Raw genomic sequence first — 22,656 nt, 5'->3', positions numbered from 1 at the left:
TGTTTACATTCATTTAAAACGTAACTGACTCAGTTTACGAGAGTGATCACTGAGACGGGTATCGACATAATTCTGTGTGTGTGTCTGTTCATGAGCAGATGTGAAAGACGAATCAACTCAGGGTTCGCACTGTCTGTGTGTATGGGCACGCTTTGCACATGTGCTGCAGAACTGAAAAGACGCTGTGCGAGATGCGGCTTGTGCACAAGCTTCAGGTGTGAGTCAGAGAGCAAGATGAGACGGCAAAGATTTTTTTTCTGCAAGTTATTGCACTTAACTCTTTTTAACGTCAAGGAGTTCTCTGCTATATTTGTCAGACTAAAACTTTTTGATTTAAGTAGCCTTTTATTAAAATTATTCAGATATTGCATGCCCTTGCGATATGCATATTGTAATATTCACATTTGCAATATTTAGATAATTTCAATATATCGTGCAGCCCTAGCTAATACTCACAGTTAATACAACTATTTGAAATCGAAATGTGTTACATTGTACACACAGCAATTTTTTTATGTATGATATGCAATTTTAATGTCAGCCATTTATCACTTTTCAAAGGAATAAATCAGCCAAAAACTATCCTTTATATCCTTTAGCATCATAGCAGCTGGTTTTGCATGGACAAGCAGCACTCGTATTAGTTTCTTTTCATTCTTTACCTCCTACTGGAGCTACTGTACATGTGCTGTGAATGTCTCCAACCCTGAAGGATTACCCAGTATGTGGCCTTTAATCATTCCTATGTCTCTTTTGAAGGATTACCTGCTTTAGTGGTCGCTATCTCAATGGGATTCACAAAAGCAAAAGGATACGGGACACCCCAATAGTAAGACAAACTTTTTTCTTCTTCTTTGTTATTTATGCTTACCCAGAAAACTTACAAGACCCTGCACATAGCCCATGAAAATCTTTCCAATTAAAATAGTAGTATGAAGTAATGACTCAGAGCCCTGAGATTGCAACAGTCCCACCTAGTTCTCCCGAGGATACCTGGGAATAAACAGTGTTTTAAGATCTCTTTAGAGTTCTTGTTCCATACTAAAAGTCTCCCATGTGGAACCATGACATATGGCACCAGATCCCCAGACACTCAAGGATGATACGACTGTGTACTGCCATGCCCCATTAAGTTGATGCCGGATGTTAAATTTTTATGCAAGATTTGCTGATATTTGTTTTGTTTTTTTGTGTGTGTGCTTGCAGCTGTTGGCTGTCTCTGGAAGGTGGTCTTCTCTATGCATTTGTGGGACCTGCTGCTGCAGTGGTGCTGGTAATTTTACACTTTGTTTATTTACAGTCATTTACCAGTCTTAACTACACACACCAGTGCCTTTATAATGTTTTATGTCTTTTACTGAACTAGTCTGCCGTGCCAACATTGATATAGAAAATTGCCTTACTTCATCGTAGTACGGTTTGAAGATTGTGATCCCAGTCATTTATATGCACCATTAAGCAGTTTATTTCTAGGCTGAATCAAGATTTAATGGTGGCACAGATTCACACTGCCATGCATCTACACCATACAAAACAGTAGATTTATATCTATATTGTTGCATTTTAATAGTCTAGCTTGAAGGTAGTTGTAAAATTCTCAAGTGCATTGGAAAACACTTTCATTTTTTATGTTCAAAGAAAGCTTTTACATTTAGTCATTACTAAAGACAGTGCTTGAGCCCTGTTGTTCATTTTCTGCAGTTTGATGAGGTCGGGCCCTGACAGTGCTACTGTGTGTGTGGTTACAGGTTAACATGGTGATTGGTATTCTAGTGTTTAATAAACTTGTTTCAAGAGATGGGATCCTGGATAAGAAACTAAAACACAGAGCAGGGTAAGTGCCAATCAAATACATCACACAAACAAACAAACAAACAAACACACACACACATATATATATATATATATGAAAAATGTCAAACTCATAAATTTTCTAAGCAACATGCTAACACCAAACTGTATTGGAATCAACTTTGAGCTTCATGCTAAAATGCTTTAAAAGATATTTGCCTATGTTGACAGTAGGCTGCAGACCTCATTAAGTTTGGGAATAGAGCTAATGTGTCAGAGTATGACAAAACTGCAAAAAAAGGGAGCCTCATCCCAAATTTACATTAGTTGAGCCAATACAATTATTTCCATCCCAGTCCAGTTGCTCAGACTAACAGATTACAATTCTGGTGCTACTATAGGTGCAGAAATCTGCCTCCACCTCTGCTTTGGTACAGTCAGACCACCATGTAAATACATTCCCTTTGTCTTGTCTGGTTATTTGGCTGTTCTGCAGGCAGATGAGCGAGCCCCATACTGGATTAACTTTAAAATGTGCCAAATGTGGCATCGTCTCAACTTCTGCTTTATCAGCAACAACGGCCAGCAATGCCATGTAAGTGCCCACCGATGCCTCAGCAGATCGATTATGCTGATTAAGCTGCATGCAAGAGTGTGCGTGTGACTTTATGCGTGTGTGTACTTCCCCTTGCCTCAGGGAAGGAGATTTGTGAAGGTGTTAAATGGACAGCTGGCTCTTGTTCTTTGTCTGTGATATGTCGACAACACTCTATTGGAACAATGTGTTGGTTGTTGTGTGCTCCTGGACTCATTTATGTGCTGATGGCAATTAATGAAAATTTGGGCATGTGCATGCTTTCATTTGGAACAAAGTGTGAGTGAAGTGACATTCAGTGAAGTGAAGTGAGTGAAGTGACATTCAGCCAAGTATGGTGACCCATACTCAGAATTTGTGCTCTGCATTTACCAGTCTTAACTACACACACCAGTGCCTTTATAATGTTTTATGTCTTTTACTGAACTAGTCTGCCGTGCCAACATTGATATAGAAAATTGCCTTACTTCATCGTAGTACGGTTTGAAGATTTGAAGTGCATCTATCTCCTCTTCATCATATTTGTTCTTTAAAGCTCAACAGTAGTCTTCTGTAAAGTAAAAATTCCCATTATTTTCTCCATAGAGAAAGCAATATTTTACAATACCATATAAAAATTTCTAGACAGGCCTACCTTGAGATCTGAAGTCAAGCAATGTCAGAAGCCACAAGTGTAACTAGTATGTAAAATATTCAAATAATAGTTAATTTGTATTTATTTTATTATGATCATTCCAATAAAATTTAATAAAATTAATATTTTAGATTATATTAATTGATTTTATACTTGTAGTCAATGACTAGCATATTTTATTATTTTATTTATTTGATTATAAAAATATGTAGTAGTATTAGTAGTAGTAATTACAGTAATAACAATAACAACATCAACAATAATAATAATTATTATAGTTAATGTTGTATTTGATATCTGTAGTCATTGGCTGGTATTTTAAAGTATTTTGTTACTGCAATAAAATGTAACAGTAATAATATAATAATATTAATAATAAACAAGAATGTTGTATTTTATACAATGGTCTGTATGAATACTTGATTCTGATTGGCTGGCAGGTATGCATTAAAACTGTTTAATGCACTGGTAGTTCCAAGTCAGTTTAATCACCATTCTATATTAATACACTGCTTTCTTTTATGCGCAATAACACACACATCACTTGCACAGAGAGAAAGAGAGAGAGATTGCGCTATTCACAAAGAAACATCCAGGAGTTAAGAAACCTGTTGTCAATGCTGCCCCACGACTTTAAGACGACGTGCAGAATGTTAGCGCTAACATGCCGTAACTGACAAAATAACCATAATTTTTACCCTTCCAGCCAAATATTGACATCATTAACAACTTTTAACTTGCCAATAGTGGCAAATGACCATGGTATAAGCAAGATAATGCACGGCTAGCATATCCCTTACTTATACTTGTTGTCAGTGACTAGTCATATTTTGTGAGTAATTCATTCTCTCATAAACTAATTGAATTGTCTTTTGTCTTTTTCAGATTTTCATTTACTTTTTTGTTATTCAAATCAAAGACTATAATGTTATGATTCATCTCAGAGCTGGATGGTTTGTTCAAGGCTTAGAGCTTCTCATTAATTTTATTTTTTATTTTTTTTAATGCCTTTGGAGAAAATGAATGGGTAAAAATACTTTTGGGACCAAGGCCAAAAATGTATCTTTTTGGTTGTTGTTCAGTCCACTTTCTCTCTCTCTCTCTGTCTCAGGGCCTCCCTGTGGAGTTCCTGTGTCGTTCTCCCTCTATTAGCTCTCACCTGGATGTCTGCTGTGCTGGCCATGACGGACAAACGCTCAATTCTATTCCAGATCCTCTTCGCGGTCTTTGACTCCCTGCAAGGCTTTGTCATAGTCATGGTCCACTGTATCCTCAGAAGAGAGGTAGGGCTGGATCCATTATAATCCCTTACTTTTCTTATCTTTTCCTTCAGCATTTCAGCGAACTGTCTTTAATTGTTTTGAAAGTTTATTTTACTCCTTGTCCAGTCTTACTTTAAGGGATAAATATGAATATTCTGATATCATTTACTCACCATCATGTTGTTCCAAACCTGGATGACCTTCTTGCTTCTGTGAAACAAAAAAATATATTTTTTATACATTTAAAGAAAACCACATTCAGAAGAGCCAAAGGAGCCAAACTCACCCTTAAAATCTCTCTGATAATACCTCCTCCTCTAAAATAACTCTCCTGTTCGACTGACATAACCAAGCTGTCTTATATGTATATGTATATATGTTTTTTTATTTTTTTTATCTCATTTAAAATGTTATTTAGAGATCACATCAACTGGTACCCATTTTGGTATGTAACAGCCACATTCCAGGACCAATTAAAACCAAATCCCTACATCATCCTCAGTCATATCTCCTTACACTGTGTCTACACCGGATGCGAAAGTTGTCGTGTGGTGCCACATCATCTAAAGATTTGGGTCAGAACGTCATAAAAAGAACGCGGCAGCAGATTACTGGATTTGTGGTGTTATGCCATGCTGCATCCAGTGTAGAGAGTATCTCTGATTATAATGAGTTCTACTGACTGATCTATATAAATGAATCTGTTATATGCATAGTTCTATAGTATTTTGTTGCACCACTCGCATCCAGTGTAGACATGGCGTTAGTAAACGTTAGTTTTTTTTTCCTTATATGGTCTCACACTTCGGACACACATCCCCAATCCCCCCAACCAACCCCCCACTCGCCCCAGCTGATGTCATCGTCCATCGCGATGTTTCACTGTAGACTTCATCCAATGGCAAATTCGAAGACATTGCCCATCCCTAGTTTCTACATCGTTTAACATCTGGTTTCACAGAAGTGGATTGCGAATGATACTTTAAATAGTAGGATGTCCCTATTTTTCCCCCTACAGTAAACATTCTGGTAATTTCAGTGCACATAAAAAAGAAGGATAAAAGGAATTTGTTGCTATATTTCATTTGGCAGGCTTATGAATTTTTTTACACTTTTTTGATAAGTTTACTGAATAGTTTAATCAGCAGAGACACATTAAATGGATCAAAAGTGACAGTAGAGAGATTTAAAAGGTTACATAATGTTTCTGTTTCAAATAAATACTTTTCATCAGAACAGAATAACAGAAATATTAAGCAGCTCAACTGTTTTCAAAATTGACAATAATAAGAATTGATTCTTAAGCAGCAAATCAGCATATTAGATTGATTTCTGAAGGATCGTGTGATACTGATGACTGGAGCAATGGCTGCTGAATATTTAGCTTTGCCATCACAAATATAGTGTTCCTGTAGCTCAATTGGTAGAGCACTGCCTTATCAAAGTTGGGGGTTCGATTCCCCGGGAACACATGATAGGTAAAAATTGATAGCCTGAATCTACTGTAAGTCGCTTTGGATAAAAGCTTCTGCTAAATGCATACATTTAATTTAATTGTAAAATAAAATTGTAAAATATATAAAAATACAAAAGTCAATTTTAAACAAAAAAAAAATATTTCACAAATAAATCCAGTCTTACTGAGATTTTTTTCCAAACCCAAACTTTCAGATCCTGAAGCAATGTGCTCTTCTGAAATGTTTTGTACACTAGCATATACTTTCATACGGAGCCCCGCACATGACATGCAAGAAAAAATAAATAAATTGTGTGCACGACTAATCCGTTCCCACAATGAACTAAAACGTGCACACGATTACTATTGCGTTCTCTCAATTTACTATTGTGTTCTCTCGATTTGCTAAATCGTGCGCACAATTTAGCAAATCGAGGGAACGAATTAGTAAATCGTGCGCACTATTTTTAAATCAAGTGAACGAAATAGTAAATTGAGGGAACGCAATAGTAATCGTGTGCACGTTTTAATACATTGAGGGAATGAATTAGTAAATCGTGCACATGATTTAGCCTACTATTTGTTTCCTGCATGTCATGTGCAGGGCTCCGTACTTTCACTTTGATGAGTGACTAAAATGACGGTTCATAGGTTCAAGATGCCTTCAGATGTCGCCTGAGAAACTGTCATGGCCCCATCAATGCAGATGCAACTGGTACATTTCCCAATGGGCACGCACAGATCATGGTAAGTCACTCGCCTCCTGTAACTTCAGTATTCTTACACTGTACATTCACAAGCTGGAATATGCTCGTCTTATAAATTAGCTGTGAAATCACTTGCATCTGGCATCTGTGCTATCAGAATTGTGTGCTGTGACCTCTCAAAGTCCTCTTGATGGATTTAAATGCAGTGCGTTTTCCTAGTATGAGTCTTTGTTATACAGTGTTAATGCTTATACAGTTATGACAGGATATGCAGAATTGAATTTGCTTAACAGCAGCAAATCTTTTATCCATGTCCTTTGGCTTTCGCCTGTCTCGGATGGGACCCATTTGTCATATTTCACACCGGTCTTTCTCATCCTTCACTGGTTTGAGGGAGTGATTACTGTTAAAATGGTCCTGGAGATGTGTGACCCGCGCAGAACCATTGGCATATAATGATCACAGTTCTCATTTTGATTGAAAGTTTCTTAACTAGAAGCATTTCACTATAATGAGGCCTCAGTTTGTGCAGATTGTCTTTGATTCGCTGCTGTTGATGGCTCCTCTATCGCCACCTCTATTGTGATACCTGATTAATCCGATTCTATTTATAAGTGCTTTTAACAGATGACTATTTTCTCTGTGGGATGTGGTTAGACCGCAGACACAAGCTAGCAAAATCATACAATTTGAGAAGAATCCCATGACAGCATAGATATGATAGACTATTATATAATTGAAGTATTATTCTGATTTTACATCAATTAGATAGGAAAATGCTTTTGTGTGTGTGTGTGTGTGCGTGTGCGCGTGTGTGTGTTTCTGCAACTATCAACATTAATGCAAAGCTTCGACTTTTGTTGTAGTTCTTTCTAAATCAAACTCCTCTTGCATGTCTAAATTTCACTTTGTCTCCTGTTATTTATTTATTTCTTTTTTCCCCACAGACGGATTTTGAGAAAGACGTGGACATCGCATGTCGATCAGGTAAGAAACAGATGGTGCACTATTAATGTGTTTCTTAATTACTTCTCCTCTCCTGGGCCAAAACAGGCCCAAGAGAATAAACATTCGGGTTGCACATTAGAATTATGGAGTCCCAGTGGCACCTGGCTAATCATCCAACAGGACAGTATTCAATCTTAAAGTGTAGGATTTTGTTACATTTGGATAGATACTGATACATACAATATCAGTGTTGAATCATCCTCTTTTTACGTTCACAGAATATTAAATTCATGGACTATTACTTTGAATTGTATTAATAATATATCAACCTAATTAAATTATTTTCAATGCTGTAAAATTTATTAAGCACACTTAACTGGCAATTTCAGTTCTGACCACTCTTGAAAATATTCAAGAACTAAAAAGTGTGTATGTCTCTAAAGTACATATATATATATATATATATATATATATATATATATATATATATATATGTTTTAGAAACTGTCCATATATTGATATTGCACATATCAAAATATGTTTTAGTCTTAATTATTTTATTCCACATTGTTATTCTCCTTTATCTTTAGTTCCTCTTTATCTAGCTGCTGTATGTAATAAACCATGAAATCCATGAGTTTACTCTTTAATTGTCTTCCCTAAGTAAAGGGTTGGTGATGAACAATGAAGCTTTTTAGCCCCTGGAAATTGGTTCAAAACAAGATTTCTGTTTCAAGATCTAGACAGAATTGTTTTATTGTTATAATGAAAGACTGTTGTTAAAAAAATGTAGTTCTTCTGACATCCAGCCAACAAAGCTCAAAACAGCATGAAGTCTTCATTACAGCCATTTTTCAGTTTGTTTGTAGCATTGTTATGCCCCTAGACAGCATGGTGACTATTCTCATATTTCCTGAAAGCACTAACTGGATTTGTTTTTCTGTCTGAAGGTGAAAATCTTGCATGATGCAACACAGTCTATTAGCCGGTTATGTGTGGGATTTAGACCAATGAGATTTCACTGTGGGTGGGTCTACACAGTGTGACGCTACATAAATGGAAACCAAGCAACTGATACAATTTCGTGTTACTTATCTCAGCCAGGGCTCATTTAGACATTGATATGAGCTGCTAAATTGCTTTAACTGCATAATGAGATGTCATGACAGTTGTTTGAATGTTTGTTTGTGTGTATCTTCACTTACAGCATGTTATTTAAAGTCTCTAAAAACTAGTTGGCTAAGAAAGAAGAGCATAGTAAATCAGATAATTAGACTAGCTATAGCCCTGAAATGCAGGCAGTAACACAAATTGCAAACCCTTTTGTTTTTCTTTTGAAAATGAGTGTAATAACAGCGCCCTGACCCTGTGTTCTTCATTAAAACTGGATTAAGATCAGCTCAGAGGGTGATATTGTGGGACATTGTGTGTCCTTCATTAGGAAAGCATAATAAAACTTTAATCCAAGATTTACTTTAACTTACAAAAAGTTAACTACAGTTTTCTTTTTTTTAGATATTAAAATTTTTCGATTTTTATAAAAATCAACAGTAAAATAAATAAAGACGTGCAACATATTTACATATTCATTTAAATTCTGGGAATTTCAGTTTCATTAAGTTTTTATTTCTGGGAATTTTGCATTATAAAAATGAGAGTTGTGTGGTAAATAAAAATGTAAAGAACTTAGAATATATTTATCAATTTGGGGTGTAATATGACCAGGTTCTTGACAGATTTCATAAGATTCACCCAGAAAGTCCGTGTCATGAGCCTAAAGCCCTTTTCTGTGTTCTTCTATCAGTATTCTGCTGTGTTCTTCAGACGCCATGTTGTGTGATGCATTAGTTTAAACTACCATCAGAGTTGGAGGATTTTGTAACCAGTCGTTGTTGTCCTCTGGTCTCCTTGTTATGTTATGAACAGTGGCAGTAATTCCCTTATGGATTCTTGGAGATAGAGCTCTGCTGCAGAGGACAGGCTTTTCTCACAGTGCTGAATCATGCATCTTCTGTCATTGCATCTAGTGTGTGTGGCTCTTTCAGTTGAACAGAATCAATCCATTCTAAATAAGGACATGTTTCTATAACAGCAAATATGGTATGGTGGTGTATGGCTTTTGTATTGATAGTCTTTGCTGAAAAGGTTTAGATGGTTAGTCCTGATGGACTAGTACAACCATGCTTGTTGAACATGGTGATGAAGTTGTTTGGACAGCATCTCTTTGGTGAACCTTTTTATCTTCAACCCTCCATTTTTAACAAAACCAAAAAAGTGACATACTCACACTAGGTCAAAACGCAAGTTGTTCAAACAGCACTGAACTGGTCAACCAAGTCTTGAAATGTAACCTGTTCATCTTCAGCTCTCCATTTTTAACAAAACCTACGAAGTTGGAATACATATACTAAAGACATAATTTTGGTCTATTTTAAAAGATGACTGAATTAAAGTGAAGTAGGTTCTTGCTGACTAAACTAGTCAGTCCACAACATGATATGTGCTTCAATTATTCTCTTTTGAATCTGCTTGAGTCTTTCCTTTTCAATATATTTGTCACTAGAATTGTAACTTTATTTATTATGATCACTTGTTTTTGGGGTGTAGGGTATATATCATCTTTCACTATGGCAGTTATTGTTGAATATGTTAGTAACACTTCAGCTGTGCGTTCAAATTATCAACGTCTGATTGGCTGCACTGCTTTTTGCTCTTAAATATTTTTTTTTTTCAGTTCTAAATCAACATTTAAAGCATAGCTTACAGTCTTGCATCACTCACTTCCACTAATGATGTTCCTTCCTACCTGCAGCCCTCCACAAAGACATGGGCTCCTGCCGAGCGGCCACCATCACCGGCACCCTCTCTCGCATCTCTCTCAATGATGAGGAGGAAGAGAAAGGTCCCCAGGGGCTCAATTACTCCACGTTGCCTGGCAACATAATGTCTAAAGTGATCATCCAGCAGCCCTCTGGACTTCACATGTCCATGGGCATGGGCGATCTGGGAGAGCAGTGTTTAGACAGCACGACAGACATGCGGCGAACTCTATACCTGTGTACAGATGACACCACAAGGCAGAGCGAGCAGGAGCTGAGCGCCCATGACCTGAGCGGCCACCCTCAGCCGGGGCAGATGGAAACGGACTACATCGTCCTGCCTCGCAGTTCTGCAGTGGGGTCGGCGACTGGGTCTAGCAGCATTCCCACCCTGCTGAAAGACGACAGCAAGATGAGCATGACCATGGACTCTCTGTCACACGATAGGTTGATGCATTACAAGATGGGCGCTGAGTTTAACCTCGGACACTCTGGGATGGAGCACATGGGAATGGAACAGCAGTATCCCGTCCAGTCCGAACACATGCAGAATCTGCCTTTCGAGCCACGCACAGCTGTGAAGAACTTCCTGGCGGAAATGGAGGAGAGTGGAGGAATGTCACGTAGCGAAACCGGTTCAACTATATCGATGAGCTCTTTAGAGGTGCGAGTTTGAGTCTGGCCTTGGGTGTAGACAGTTAGACTCAAGTAAACTCTACACACATACATGAACAAAGATACATCTAGATACATGTGTGGTTTTACTCAATGCACACCAAAATGTGTCAGACCGGAATTCATAATGCAGTGCATTTTTAGTTTGGCCAAATGTATGTTATAGTGGGTCTTCTATATGGTCAGTTTGAAAAGAATATTGTGCCCTAATGTCTTAATCCTCCAAATTAAGCCAAAGATGAAAACACTACATGAGATGTTTAACTTAAAGATGTTGAAGTTCAGTCTTCAAAGAATTGAAAGTAGCGAAAGTAATATATCCATATTTCTATGTACAGAGTCAACAACAAATAGATAGTTCTATGCATGGGTTGTTGGAGGCAGATCTAAATGCAAGTTTGTAATCAATTAGGCAGGGGTTTACGTGGAGTAAATGATTGGAGAAGTCTGGTTTACATCACCAGACAAAAGTCTGTGTTTTTACCGGAAGTTTGAGTTATGACATTTCGTTAAAAAAATTACATTATAAAAAAGAAAAAGAAAAAAAGAAACACATGCATGGATGATTTTTCAGTAAGATCATTTAGAAACATTAATTTCATGCCAACTTTAAACAGAAAAAATGTCCAACGAGACCGGTCAAGCATTTTTGCCTGCGTTTGCGTAATTCTTGTAGACATTTGAACCTGATCCGTTTTCTCCAAAAAGCCTCACAGCATACAATTCTAGCTCTGATGCACAAGGAACATACTTGCTCATATATGTTTTAGAGATGGGACCAGATTTCAGTAGATTATTTCTCTAGGTTTCATAATATCTAATTACATGAATTTTTGTCTTTCTGTCTTGGTTCTACAGAGAAGAAAGTCGAGGTACCAGGATCTAGACTTCGAGGTGAGCAAAATCTTTACTTGGCGAAGTGCATGTTTCAGGGCCATTTGTTGCGTTTGTGTTTCACCCTTTTAATTTACTACTACTTTGTGTAGCACTTAAGCTTATTGGAGAAGCATGTCCTGACACAACTGCGATTTATGAAGCGTTGTGTGGTTTAATGTTAAAGCAATGCTGTCAGCCACCACATATTCCCATGTTACCCTTTTAAATCCCCTGACTTCAAGCTGAAAATCAAAAAATAGCTTATATATTTTTACATTTTTAAGTTCACTTGCAGTATCCCTCAGAGCATTTCAGCCCTTTACCAAAAAAATGTATTGAATGTCAAGTGCTACTGACCTTTCATATATGCCAATGCCATTTGTCACAACCTTGTCATACCATTCAGCCAAATTTGCAGGGTGAGCACGCCGTTTTTATACAGTGATAAATTGAAAGTAGCCAGGTTTTTTCCTGTTGCAAAGTTCTGGTTCTCAGCTTGACTGAACTCCAAATCCCACCCCCCTCCCCTCCCATCCTTGCCATTACAGAAAGTCATGCACACCAGGAAAAGGCATATGGAGCTGTTCCAGGAACTCAATCAGAAATTTCAAACCCTGGACCGATTTCGAGACATACCAAATATGGGCGGCATGGTGAGTAACAGGAAACGGGTTTCAGTATGTCTCATTACCGAGTACTGGCGGGGGGTGCTGCGTTGTCTATGTTTAGCTGTGTCTTCTGGTGGCGCCCCAATCTTGTGCACAGGAAGTGAGTGACTGAAGGAATTAATAGTTGTTCACCAAGAATATTCACGTGGAAAAATAGCACCCGGTTAGGGGTGGGTGGAAGAGGAGGTATTAAGAGATGAAAGAGGAAGAAGAGAAGAGGAAGAGTGACTGAGCCGTCATTGTGATCCATTCTCATGCATTCATTCAAACACAAGGCTGTAAGCTGCTAACATGCTTATTATTTCCTTTTCTATTGGCTAATCACTGCTTGGCAAATGCGAGGGACAAAAAACACTTGATTTGCTTCAGATATTGGAGAGGTTCTCTGTGCTTTCCGCAGTATGATGAACCAATTATCTGTAATTGTAGGGCTGGTGGGATTTTCTGATTAGAGCAGGCCAATTGCAACACAATTGCATTTTATCATCCAGCAGCATGCAGCAGAAGAACGTTCAGTGTCATTTTTTTGTCCAGCTGACTGGAACTGTGAGGTTCACACTGATCATCAATGAAGAGATGTTTAGATGTGTTTTTTAATTAGTTCAGCCTCTGTATAATGCCCTTAAGTTAATTTCCTGCTATTACAGAGGTATGCATTTCCAGTGATTGGATCACAGTTAAAACGGTCTTGACCTCAATAGAAGCCAATGCACTCCAGACGCAGTGATCGGAGCACTGAAAATACATTCTGATTCTATTCATACAGGTGTAAATGTTAATGTGGTCTTGCGATCTAGTCACCTGATTTAATTATTTATTCTACTTAAAGACTGTTCCAATGTAGATTTGCAAGGGCACTTTAAAAAAAAAAAATTTCTTCCTTTGTATTGACTTGTTATCCCCATTAGAACTCGTTACTGTGAGAATGTTTCTAAAGTAGGAAATAGACTGAATGGTGTTTTAGGCAGTCAGTATAACAGAAAGCATTTTGATTTATCCATCAGTGCAGCTACATGCAATCAGATGCAAGAGTCCAGATTCGATCCTGATACGAAATGCATGGCTAACACTTTACAATGTGGCTATATATTGTAACATTTAACTAATGCATTCACTAACTAACAATGAAATAGTCCTCTAATGCATTTATTAATCTAGGCTAATGCTAATTTCTACATTTTAAGTGATATAAATTAGCATTAATGTATCATAAAAGAACTTGAATTGCCAGTGAACAATAGTATATTAGTAAATTAACCTAAACTAAGAAATAGTGTAGAATGGTTGATTTTTAATTCAAGAACCCTAATGCATTAGCTAAAATTGAACCTTCTTTTTCGAGTTAGAAATGCATGTTTATGTCAGGTGTATGAAGTCGTAGTCCTAGTAGCTGGTTGGCCATGTTACTTCCTTTTACCCATGTTCAGTCAGACTGCAGACTGCCATTCACTTCCTGTTGCTTAGTAACCGCTGGATGGAAGAAATGATTTTGTGTTTTTATTCCCTTGAAAAATCTGATGTTCCTGAACCTGGAAACACTCCAAACATGCTGTTAGGTCAAACACTTTGATCATCGAGCTCTGGGTGTGTATGTGCAGCGGCCCCAAAAAGTTTTTGGGACATAATTGTATGAATGTCATTGTGTTAATTAACAAAATACCAAGCCAAGTGACATGACATATATTTTCAAGATTGGTGTGATATTTTTTATCTAATGCGGGCGACTTTCATACATTTCAAGCGTCCAAATATTTTTAGGGCCACTGTGAGAGAACATGAATTAAAGCTTGATGATTCATGTCCATGTGAAACTTCCAGTGTTTGACAGTATCATAAAACGATTCACTATAATGAGAAACCATACTGAGAATATTGCAGAAATGTAGTATTTCTAACACGACGGCTTCTCATCCTTTTCCGTAGGACAAGGCAATGCCAAACAAGAACCCCTGGGAGAGCTTCAACCCGGCAAGTGAATATCAGAACTACGCCACAATGAATGTACTAGAATCAGACACAAAGAACTCTCTGGAGATGACTAACGCTGAGTGGGAAAAGTGTGTCAACCTCCCTTTGGACGTCCAGGAGGGAGACTTTCAGACAGAAGTCTGAGGAATAATGAAGCGTTAGCAGGTGGACATATTTTGCACTGAACAAAAACGCGCAAGACTTCTCATGCAGCCTTGGAAAGACATATCTGGATTCTACGAGTATAGCAGGGACAATATGTGCCAATAAGATTTTAAAACAAGGAAGGACAGAAGGATAGAAAGACGTTAGAAAAAGACAAAAAAAACATCTGTGTTATCTTTTTTTTTTGTATTCTCACTCGTGTATTTAGTGGGGGGCAGACATGTACAATATCGAACATCATGTATTTCAAAAGAAACAAGTTGGAAAATAATCGGTTCCAAAAGCATTAGTTTTCCAAATGAGACCTCGAAGAGAAAACGACACGACGTGATGTCCACCCACGAGCGGCGGCTGGGTTCGTTTTTTTGTTCGGTGGTAGACGAGCCCAGGAACACAATGTATATACTTGCGCAGGTTTTTAAAAAGTTTATAACAAGTCCGTTTGGCCATTACTACACTTTTTACTTCATGATATGAAAAGACAAAACTATTCCGAGGCAAAGAAGATTTTTTTCTGTCATTTAAAAATGAATGTTTGTCAGGCTACATTCTTCATTGCTTTAAATGCAATAAAGGTAATACTCACTTTTTTATGAATAATATATTTCAAAACTTTAATACTGCAGAATCTGCCTGGAAGCTCAGTAAAGCTCTCTCATCTGCAGCCCTGTATAAAATATTTAAAAATCTAAAATGTTGTATGGTGTAAATAAAACTTTTGTCTACATATGTTTTACTTGTGCCAAGTTTATTTTAATGAGAAAAGAGAAAATGCCAGCTTGATGAGAGTTATAGCGAAAAAAATGTTAACATTTGAAAAAGGAATGTAAATAAAAGAGGAAATATGTTCGTACTGCTTCAGAGAACTTGTCGACTTACTCCTGTGTCGTGCTGCGGGTCTCTTTCTGGACCCTCGAATCACTGTGGACATCCTCTCAATCTCAAGGTCCTTCATTCAACAGCAGCAGAAAAATCCTCAAACCTAAAGGCAAATAACAACAGGGTTTTTTTAAAGCCCATTAGTGGAAAGGAGACGACTTGTTTTGCACTGGCTATAAAAATAACACAGCTGAGCTAAAAATAACAGGAAGAGTAGTCACTTCGGGGTAAAGCCGTGCCACATATGGCGTACCTTATGTGCAATTATGCTATCAGCCAAGGAACTGATAGAATAGAGAGAACTGAACCAGAAATACTACAAAAACCTCTTGGATTTTGAGATAAGTTTACAGTTGTTTTCTGTTTTTAATGGTGCATTCTTCAAATGGCATGATATTTGACCATCTAAATCCCTCGAAACATTGAACAATATTTGGAGGCAAAACTGTTATAACTTTAGCATGAGGCTGATAGTGTTCATTCATATTAGTGTTATTTGTACAACAGCTGAAGCGAAGAGGCTCTTTCCCACAAAAAGACGAATAAGTAGAGCTCACCTGAAACCCAAATACAGAAAAAGGCTGTGCTGTCACGCACCGCTGCTACTTATAGATTTGCAGCTCCGGATGACGTCAGGAGCATCTGTTTAGTGCTATAACTCATCCTGTAACATTTACTGTTTTAGAAATCTGGTGTATAATTATGCTTTCTACACAGTGAGACTGTGTCTACAAACTAGTGTCATGACTCGCACACTTCGTCATTCCCAGAGACCATGATTCAGGCCTGTCAAGCTGGACCTAAACAATACTCCGGGAGATAGTTGTGGAGCTGGCTGGGATTAGATTTGATACTTTTGACGGATATGATTGAAGGATCACTGATGGGACAGTAAAAGCAGTTCAAAAGGGATTATACTCCTAAACTTCAGTTTACCTTCTGATATGGGCCTCAAGTGCCATCATTTCACATGTTTTATTTTTATTTATTTATTTGTTCTGCACGGATATCACATGGATACAGTACAAGGAGGGGAACGAAACCCAATTGGGTTTATACAGAGTTCCACTCCACTATGTAGATATGCATTAAAATCACACATGCAAATCCCGGATTAATCCTCCACTCTGTTGAAGTGACTTTTCCCTGTGGAAAGCAGTTGGTTGTTTTATATACTGACAGACAATAGTTTGGAATAATTATGATTATTATTTTTTTTTTTTTTAAGAAGACATATACTCACCAAGGCTTTTTTGATCAAAAAAAAAAAAAAAAAAAAAAATATATATATATATATATATATATATATATATATATATATATATTTACACTCAAGAACTTATTTAAAGTAATTAAGAATTAATTTGTTAGTTCAAACACAGCAGACAGCGTGAAAAGCAACTTGACATGCTCATGTAAAGTGATTGTTAGTTTAACTTTGGAGAAGTTGAAAATTAATGATGCATATTAACAGACAAAGCTTTCATTAGTGCACAAATGTTGACCTCCAAGGTTAGAAAACACTGTAATGAGATGTAGAGGAAGAGGCAGGTAGTCTTGACATTGACTGGAGAGGTCACCGTATAAAAAATAATAAAGCCTATTATGACAGCGACCAAACATGATGAAACACAAGCAATGGATCCCAGGCCCGTTTTCCGTTCTCCACGGCTTAAAATGAAAATACATTTGTCCTCCTCTGTTCTTCAATGTGCAAATCAAAACATCAAATCCATCACATTACAGGCCGGCGGGAAATCACGGCAGATGAAATTCAGCACACACACAGTGAGTGTGCCCTCGTGGGTGCTTGTAAGTCCAGCAGGGGACACATGGAGAGGTGGATCAGACTCATCTCTGACAGACGTGCAGGAGAGGGAATTGAAGCGTACGTCAACACAGACTGTATTCTCAATTGTACTCAACTTCCATTCATGATCAGAAGGGACTGCTGTCAGTGTGAACACGTAGATTTCCTAATGGAGGATTTGCTGCTATTTTATGATTGTTGTTGTCCATGGAAATGAACTCTTAAGCTTGGCCATAGTAAGAAATCGTGGTAACACTTTGCTTTAAGACCTTGTGTACAATGCATTATAAAGGTATTCATAATATACATGGTCAAGCATTAAATATTTTCATAAATTATTGTAACAGTTTCCTTGTTTCATCTGAATCTTGCTGTTTGTCATATGATTTTATGCAATAGATTTTCTCAAGGAGTAACCTTATTTTATTTATTGTATTATTGTATTTTAAACAAATTGTCTAACTTGTAAGCTATATTTAGTATATATTTGGGTAGGTGCGGTTTCAGTACCATGGACAGCGGCATGTTGGTTATAGATAACATTTGCAATTGTTAAAAGATATTCATGTAACTGTATAGATAAAGTATCAAACCAAGATGCATTTATTTTGAAGAAATATAGCACAAATTTTAGTGTGACACATTTTGGGATCACTGTATATGAAGATCAATGACAAATTGGATACTATACTTTGCATACAATACATGACATTTTAGGCTTAATCTTACATTTAGAATGGCTTGAACACTGGCAAATCATTTAATTGTTTTTGCTTTCTCTACGAGTGAAATTATGTAATGAGTGAAAAACAAACATTTGCCTGATCAGGAATGAAGAATTACCGGAGTAAATCATTTCATGGAGAATAAACCATGGAATATATGATATAATGATATATACGAACCGATTCATGCAAATTAATCTAACCTAAGCCATTTTTGCTTGTAAAGTTGAAATCTGAGATGCTATTAAACAATCTTTCTTTCAAAAGCCACTGATTCAAGTGTCCTATGATACAGTCTGCAATGAGGGCATGAACATTTGTTACTCTACTGAAGTACATACTGTAGTTAGGGGACATTCAATTATTTCAATAAACACTGCAAGTCCCAAGACGTTCTCTAATTGCTTTGAAGTAGAGGCCTCTGCTAATGGCTCCCCGTAGGATGAGCTTGTGTTTTATTCAGCTGTATGACTCCCCAGCTGCCAGCAGCTCCTTATGGACACAGTTTAACAGTGCTCATAATGGCACAGGACATCACACAGCAACTACCAGTTTCTATTCTTTGACCTCTGACCAAGTAATTGTCATCCCCACAAGGATGGCCTTTTCTGCTCAAGATGGGCTACTGCCTTTTGCAAGAAATGGTCAAAAAGTGAAAGGATCAGGTCGGTGTGACAAAGGGGACAATTATAGCAGTGATTAACCTTATATGTTAATCATTCATACTTGTCATACAGGTACATTCATACCTGTTAGATCTGCATGATATATTTTGGGGGGCTGACCGGCATTGTGATATTTATTTATTCATTATTTTTCAATATATATATATATATATATATATATATATATTGTTAAGAAAAAATATGTGAATTGTATTTAAAAAAATTATAATTTACCTTTTTTATTATATAAAAAAATGCATTTGTAAGGGAGTGCATTGTAACAATCGTTTTATGGCTAAGTTATTTGGGAAAAATTAAACTTTGGTTGTTCACACTTGGGTATTTTCTATAGAAGAACCAACTGAAACCTTTTTCAACAACTGTTTGTGACCCATGCAATATGACTTTAAAATAATAATTATTATGAATTCTATACAGTTAAATAAAGGTATTAGACAATAGAATAACTATATTGTAATAAAATTTTTTTACTGTAAAATAAAAATAATTATTTTAATGTTAGTTTAAAATATTTCTGATTTAGTATTTAACAAAACAAGTTTTTTATGGCATAACTAAAATGACAATATAATATTTACAGTTTAATTTCTGTATTTACGTACAAAGCATCAAGCTTTTATTTTGGCAGATTGCCAGAGAACAAATATATATGCTGTGGGTTTCTGAGTGAAGCCATGCTTATATATAGTATCATGAGCTGCAAGCGTGTAAATAAACACAGTGTCAGGTTTCATTTGGAAATCCACAGCACACATTTAATTAAATTGGAGTATTGGTCATTTAATAATCATACTAAGCCATATTGCAATGCCCATTTTATTAGCGATACTTCCAGAAGCAGTTGTCATTAGAGTTGCACGATATATATCGGCCGATGATTAAAGCGTATCTCATCAGTAAAGCCGGTTTTCTAATCAGCGGTAAATTCCATCAGGTGCGTGATTTCACATAGAGCAGCTGTTACTAAACAGAGCCGTTGTTAACTGAGAAGCTGCGCAAATCCAAGCTGATAATGAACGTGGATTTGCGCAGCTTGTCAGTTAACAACGGCTCTGTTTAGTAACAGCTGCTCTATGTGAAATCACGCACCTGATGGAATTTACCGCTGATTAGAGAACCGGCTTAACTGATGGATGCACATTAATTATCGGCCGATATTTTTTGTGCACCCCTAGTTGTCACTATTACGCTTTGAACCTTAAGAAAGTTGTATGGTTTTGGAATGGCATTAATCTATCACACACTTGATACAGCCAAATGTTTAACCGTAAAGTCTGAGCCTTCCTATGAGACTTTCAGCATCCATAAAGAGAAGGAGCAGGGCAGAGATGTTAGAGGGAAGTCCCTTTGTAACTATCAGTTTGTGCTGAAATAGCTCGACTAGACAGACTCAAATCTTTTTCAATGGGAGTGTTTGTAGAGACTCCCATTGGAAAAAGGGCAGAGAGGTTAACATGTCGATAGAGCCAAGAGTGGAGCACAATAACAAACAAGCACAAACATGCACATTTTACTATAGCAATGAATGCTCACTTCCACATCCTCCTTGAGGTCTGACCTCAATTAAACAACATGTCCAAACATACAAGCTGTGCTTATGATACACACCATTTCCTCTGTGCAGATACACCTACACAGACTGTAAAATAGCACACTTTGTATTAGTATCAGTATCATATCAGATTACTCTTATATTGGTACCTTTGTGTAAGCAGCTTAAACTTAATGAGAGCTGCTTTACATTACCTTTCAAAAGTTTGAGGTGGGTAAATTTTTATTTTTTTAATTGTCACTAAGGCTGCAAAAGTAAAAAAAAACTTTTATACTTTTATAAAGTATTTAAAAATGGCATTTATTCCTGTGATGGTAAAGCTAACTTTTTTCACCATCATTACACCAGTCTTCAGTGTCACTTGATCCTCCAGAAATCATTTTAATATGCTAGTTTGCTGCTGAAGAAACTTCAATCTCTTGATATTATTAATATTCATATTCTAATTGTTTTTATACTGTTGTGATACATTTTCCAGGATTTTTGGATGAAGAAAAAAAAACAGCATTTATTTTAAAACAAAATGACTGTCGATTAACTGAATGTACTCTTGAACCTTTGAAGGATAGTGTGTATATTTATATACTCTGTAAATGAAAATGAAAAATCCAGAGGGAAGCAAACAGTAAAAGTCTATGTTTCAGTACGATGTACATTTCGGTCTGTCTTCGGAGTGTTTTTATTGCATCAGTGATCGTTCTGCTGGATGCCTGTCCTCAGAGAACCATCGCCTAATGCTCTTTCGGTAGCAAAGGAAATCCTCCTCTCTGCCCTGTCTGTTGTTGACACAAAAAACTGGGTGTATAATTTTGACAGATATTTAAAGAACCCTGTATTTAGATACGAATATATCTAAATCAATTGGAAGGTTTAAAGCACAGCATTATTGATTAAATGCATAGTGCAAGGCTGCAGAAAGAGTGATGTCTCCAGATGAATGCAGCCACTTTGTATAAACACAAGGCAAACAGGAACTCCTGTGGGAGTGTGTGATTGTGAACTTTACCTTCAATCTAACAGCTCTCTCTCTGAGTCACTTTCAACAGTAAATCAGTCAGAGGCTGCAGAACTGCTTTTAAAGTATTGTTTGGAAAATCCCCTTGATCCAGAAGATTTCCAGCAGTTCCCTTGATGTTTCAAAATGAATGTGGCTTTAACATCATTCTTATATTTCATATATATACACTGCTGTTCAAAAGTTTGGGATCAGTAAGACTTTTTTGTTTTTGAAAGTGTCTTATGTTTATCAAGGCTGCATTTATTTGATTAAAAATACAGGGGGAAAAAATTGTGAAATGTTATTAAAGTATAAATTAATGGTTTCTACTTTAATTATTTTTTTAATATTATTTCTGTGATGCGAAGCTGAATTTCCATCAGCCAATTCTCCAGTATAAAGTGTCACATGATCCTTCAGAAATCATCCTAATATGCTGATTTATTATTAAAATTCTCAATGTTTGCAACAGTTGTGCTGCCAAATATTTTTTGGGGAAACTGCAATACTTTTATCAGAATTCTTTTATGAATTAAAAGTTCAAAAGAACAGCATTTATTCAAAATATTAATCTTTTCTAACAATATAAATCTTTGCTATCACTTCTTAACAATTTAACACATCCTTGTTGAATACAAATTTGAAAACAGATGTTTATATATACTCCACAAGACAAAATGATAACTGATTTTACAAAAATGACCCCATTCAAAAGTTTACATACCCTTGAATATTCATACTGTGTGTAATTTCCTGGATGATCCACTGAACAGTTAAACTGCCTGCTGTTCTTCAGAAAACTCCTCCAGCTCATGCACATTCTTTGGTTTTCCAGCCTCTTCTGCATATTTGACTGCTTTCCAGCAGTGACTGTATGATTCTTAAATCCATCGTTTCACTCTGAGGACAATTGAGGAGCTCAAATATAATTAAAAAAGGTCAAAACATTTGCTGATGCTCAAAAAGGAAACACAAGTATTTATTATTTTGTCTAGAGTATATATATATATATATATATATATATATATATATATGAATACATGTTTTCTATCTGAATACATGTGATGCTAAAGCTAAATTTTCAGTAACCATTACTCCAGTCTTCAGTGTTGCATCATGATCCTTGAGAAATCAATCTAATTTAATATATTTTTTTAATTAAATTTTGGCCACCAATTTACCGTCACCAATCCCTATTTTTTGGTCGATTATACCAGTGGTTCCCAAACTTTTCCATTCTACGACCCACCTAGACAAGTGTAATCTATTTCACGACCCACCAAAATATATATATATAAAAAAAAATAAGAAAACGATTGACATTACTTTAAGCCTAATCTTAAAAGTTTGATGACAGAAATTAAGTATTTAATAAAAATAAAAAATTTTCACTACTAATATTTCAGTTTTAATTTTTGTTTACAGACGTTAAAATATGTAGTG

The 22,656-nt window shown here is 36.4% G+C and overlaps 1 protein-coding gene across 5 annotated transcripts in view; it reads left to right on the top strand.

The window, feature by feature from the left end:
* LOC132110482 (adhesion G protein-coupled receptor B3-like) overlaps positions 1 to 15,420 on the top strand; it is a 164,686-nt gene extending 149,266 nt beyond the window's left edge. For 3 of the 5 annotated variants that reach the window (XM_059517125.1, XM_059517122.1, XM_059517126.1), the window contains 11 exons: positions 760 to 829; positions 1,207 to 1,273; positions 1,749 to 1,834; positions 2,288 to 2,386; positions 4,132 to 4,303; positions 6,390 to 6,485; positions 7,393 to 7,432; positions 10,206 to 10,876; positions 11,746 to 11,781; positions 12,312 to 12,416; positions 14,355 to 15,420. In XM_059517125.1, the coding sequence (XP_059373108.1) occupies positions 760 to 829; positions 1,207 to 1,273; positions 1,749 to 1,834; positions 2,288 to 2,386; positions 4,132 to 4,303; positions 6,390 to 6,485; positions 7,393 to 7,432; positions 10,206 to 10,876; positions 11,746 to 11,781; positions 12,312 to 12,416; positions 14,355 to 14,543 (1,631 nt within the window). In that variant the 3' untranslated portion in view covers positions 14,544 to 15,420. The remainder of the gene's footprint in view (positions 1 to 759; positions 830 to 1,206; positions 1,274 to 1,748; positions 1,835 to 2,287; positions 2,387 to 4,131; positions 4,304 to 6,389; positions 6,486 to 7,392; positions 7,433 to 10,205; positions 10,877 to 11,745; positions 11,782 to 12,311; positions 12,417 to 14,354) is intronic. The other 2 variants (XM_059517124.1, XM_059517123.1) reach the window with 2 other exon arrangements.
* Positions 15,421 to 22,656: the final 7,236 nt, after the last annotated feature.

Source organism: Carassius carassius, chromosome 30 (assembly GCF_963082965.1).
Source record: "Carassius carassius chromosome 30, fCarCar2.1, whole genome shotgun sequence".
In the NCBI taxonomy this organism is placed as follows: domain Eukaryota; kingdom Metazoa; phylum Chordata; class Actinopteri; order Cypriniformes; family Cyprinidae; genus Carassius; species Carassius carassius.
This window is presented reverse-complemented; position numbering and strand designations above follow the sequence as displayed.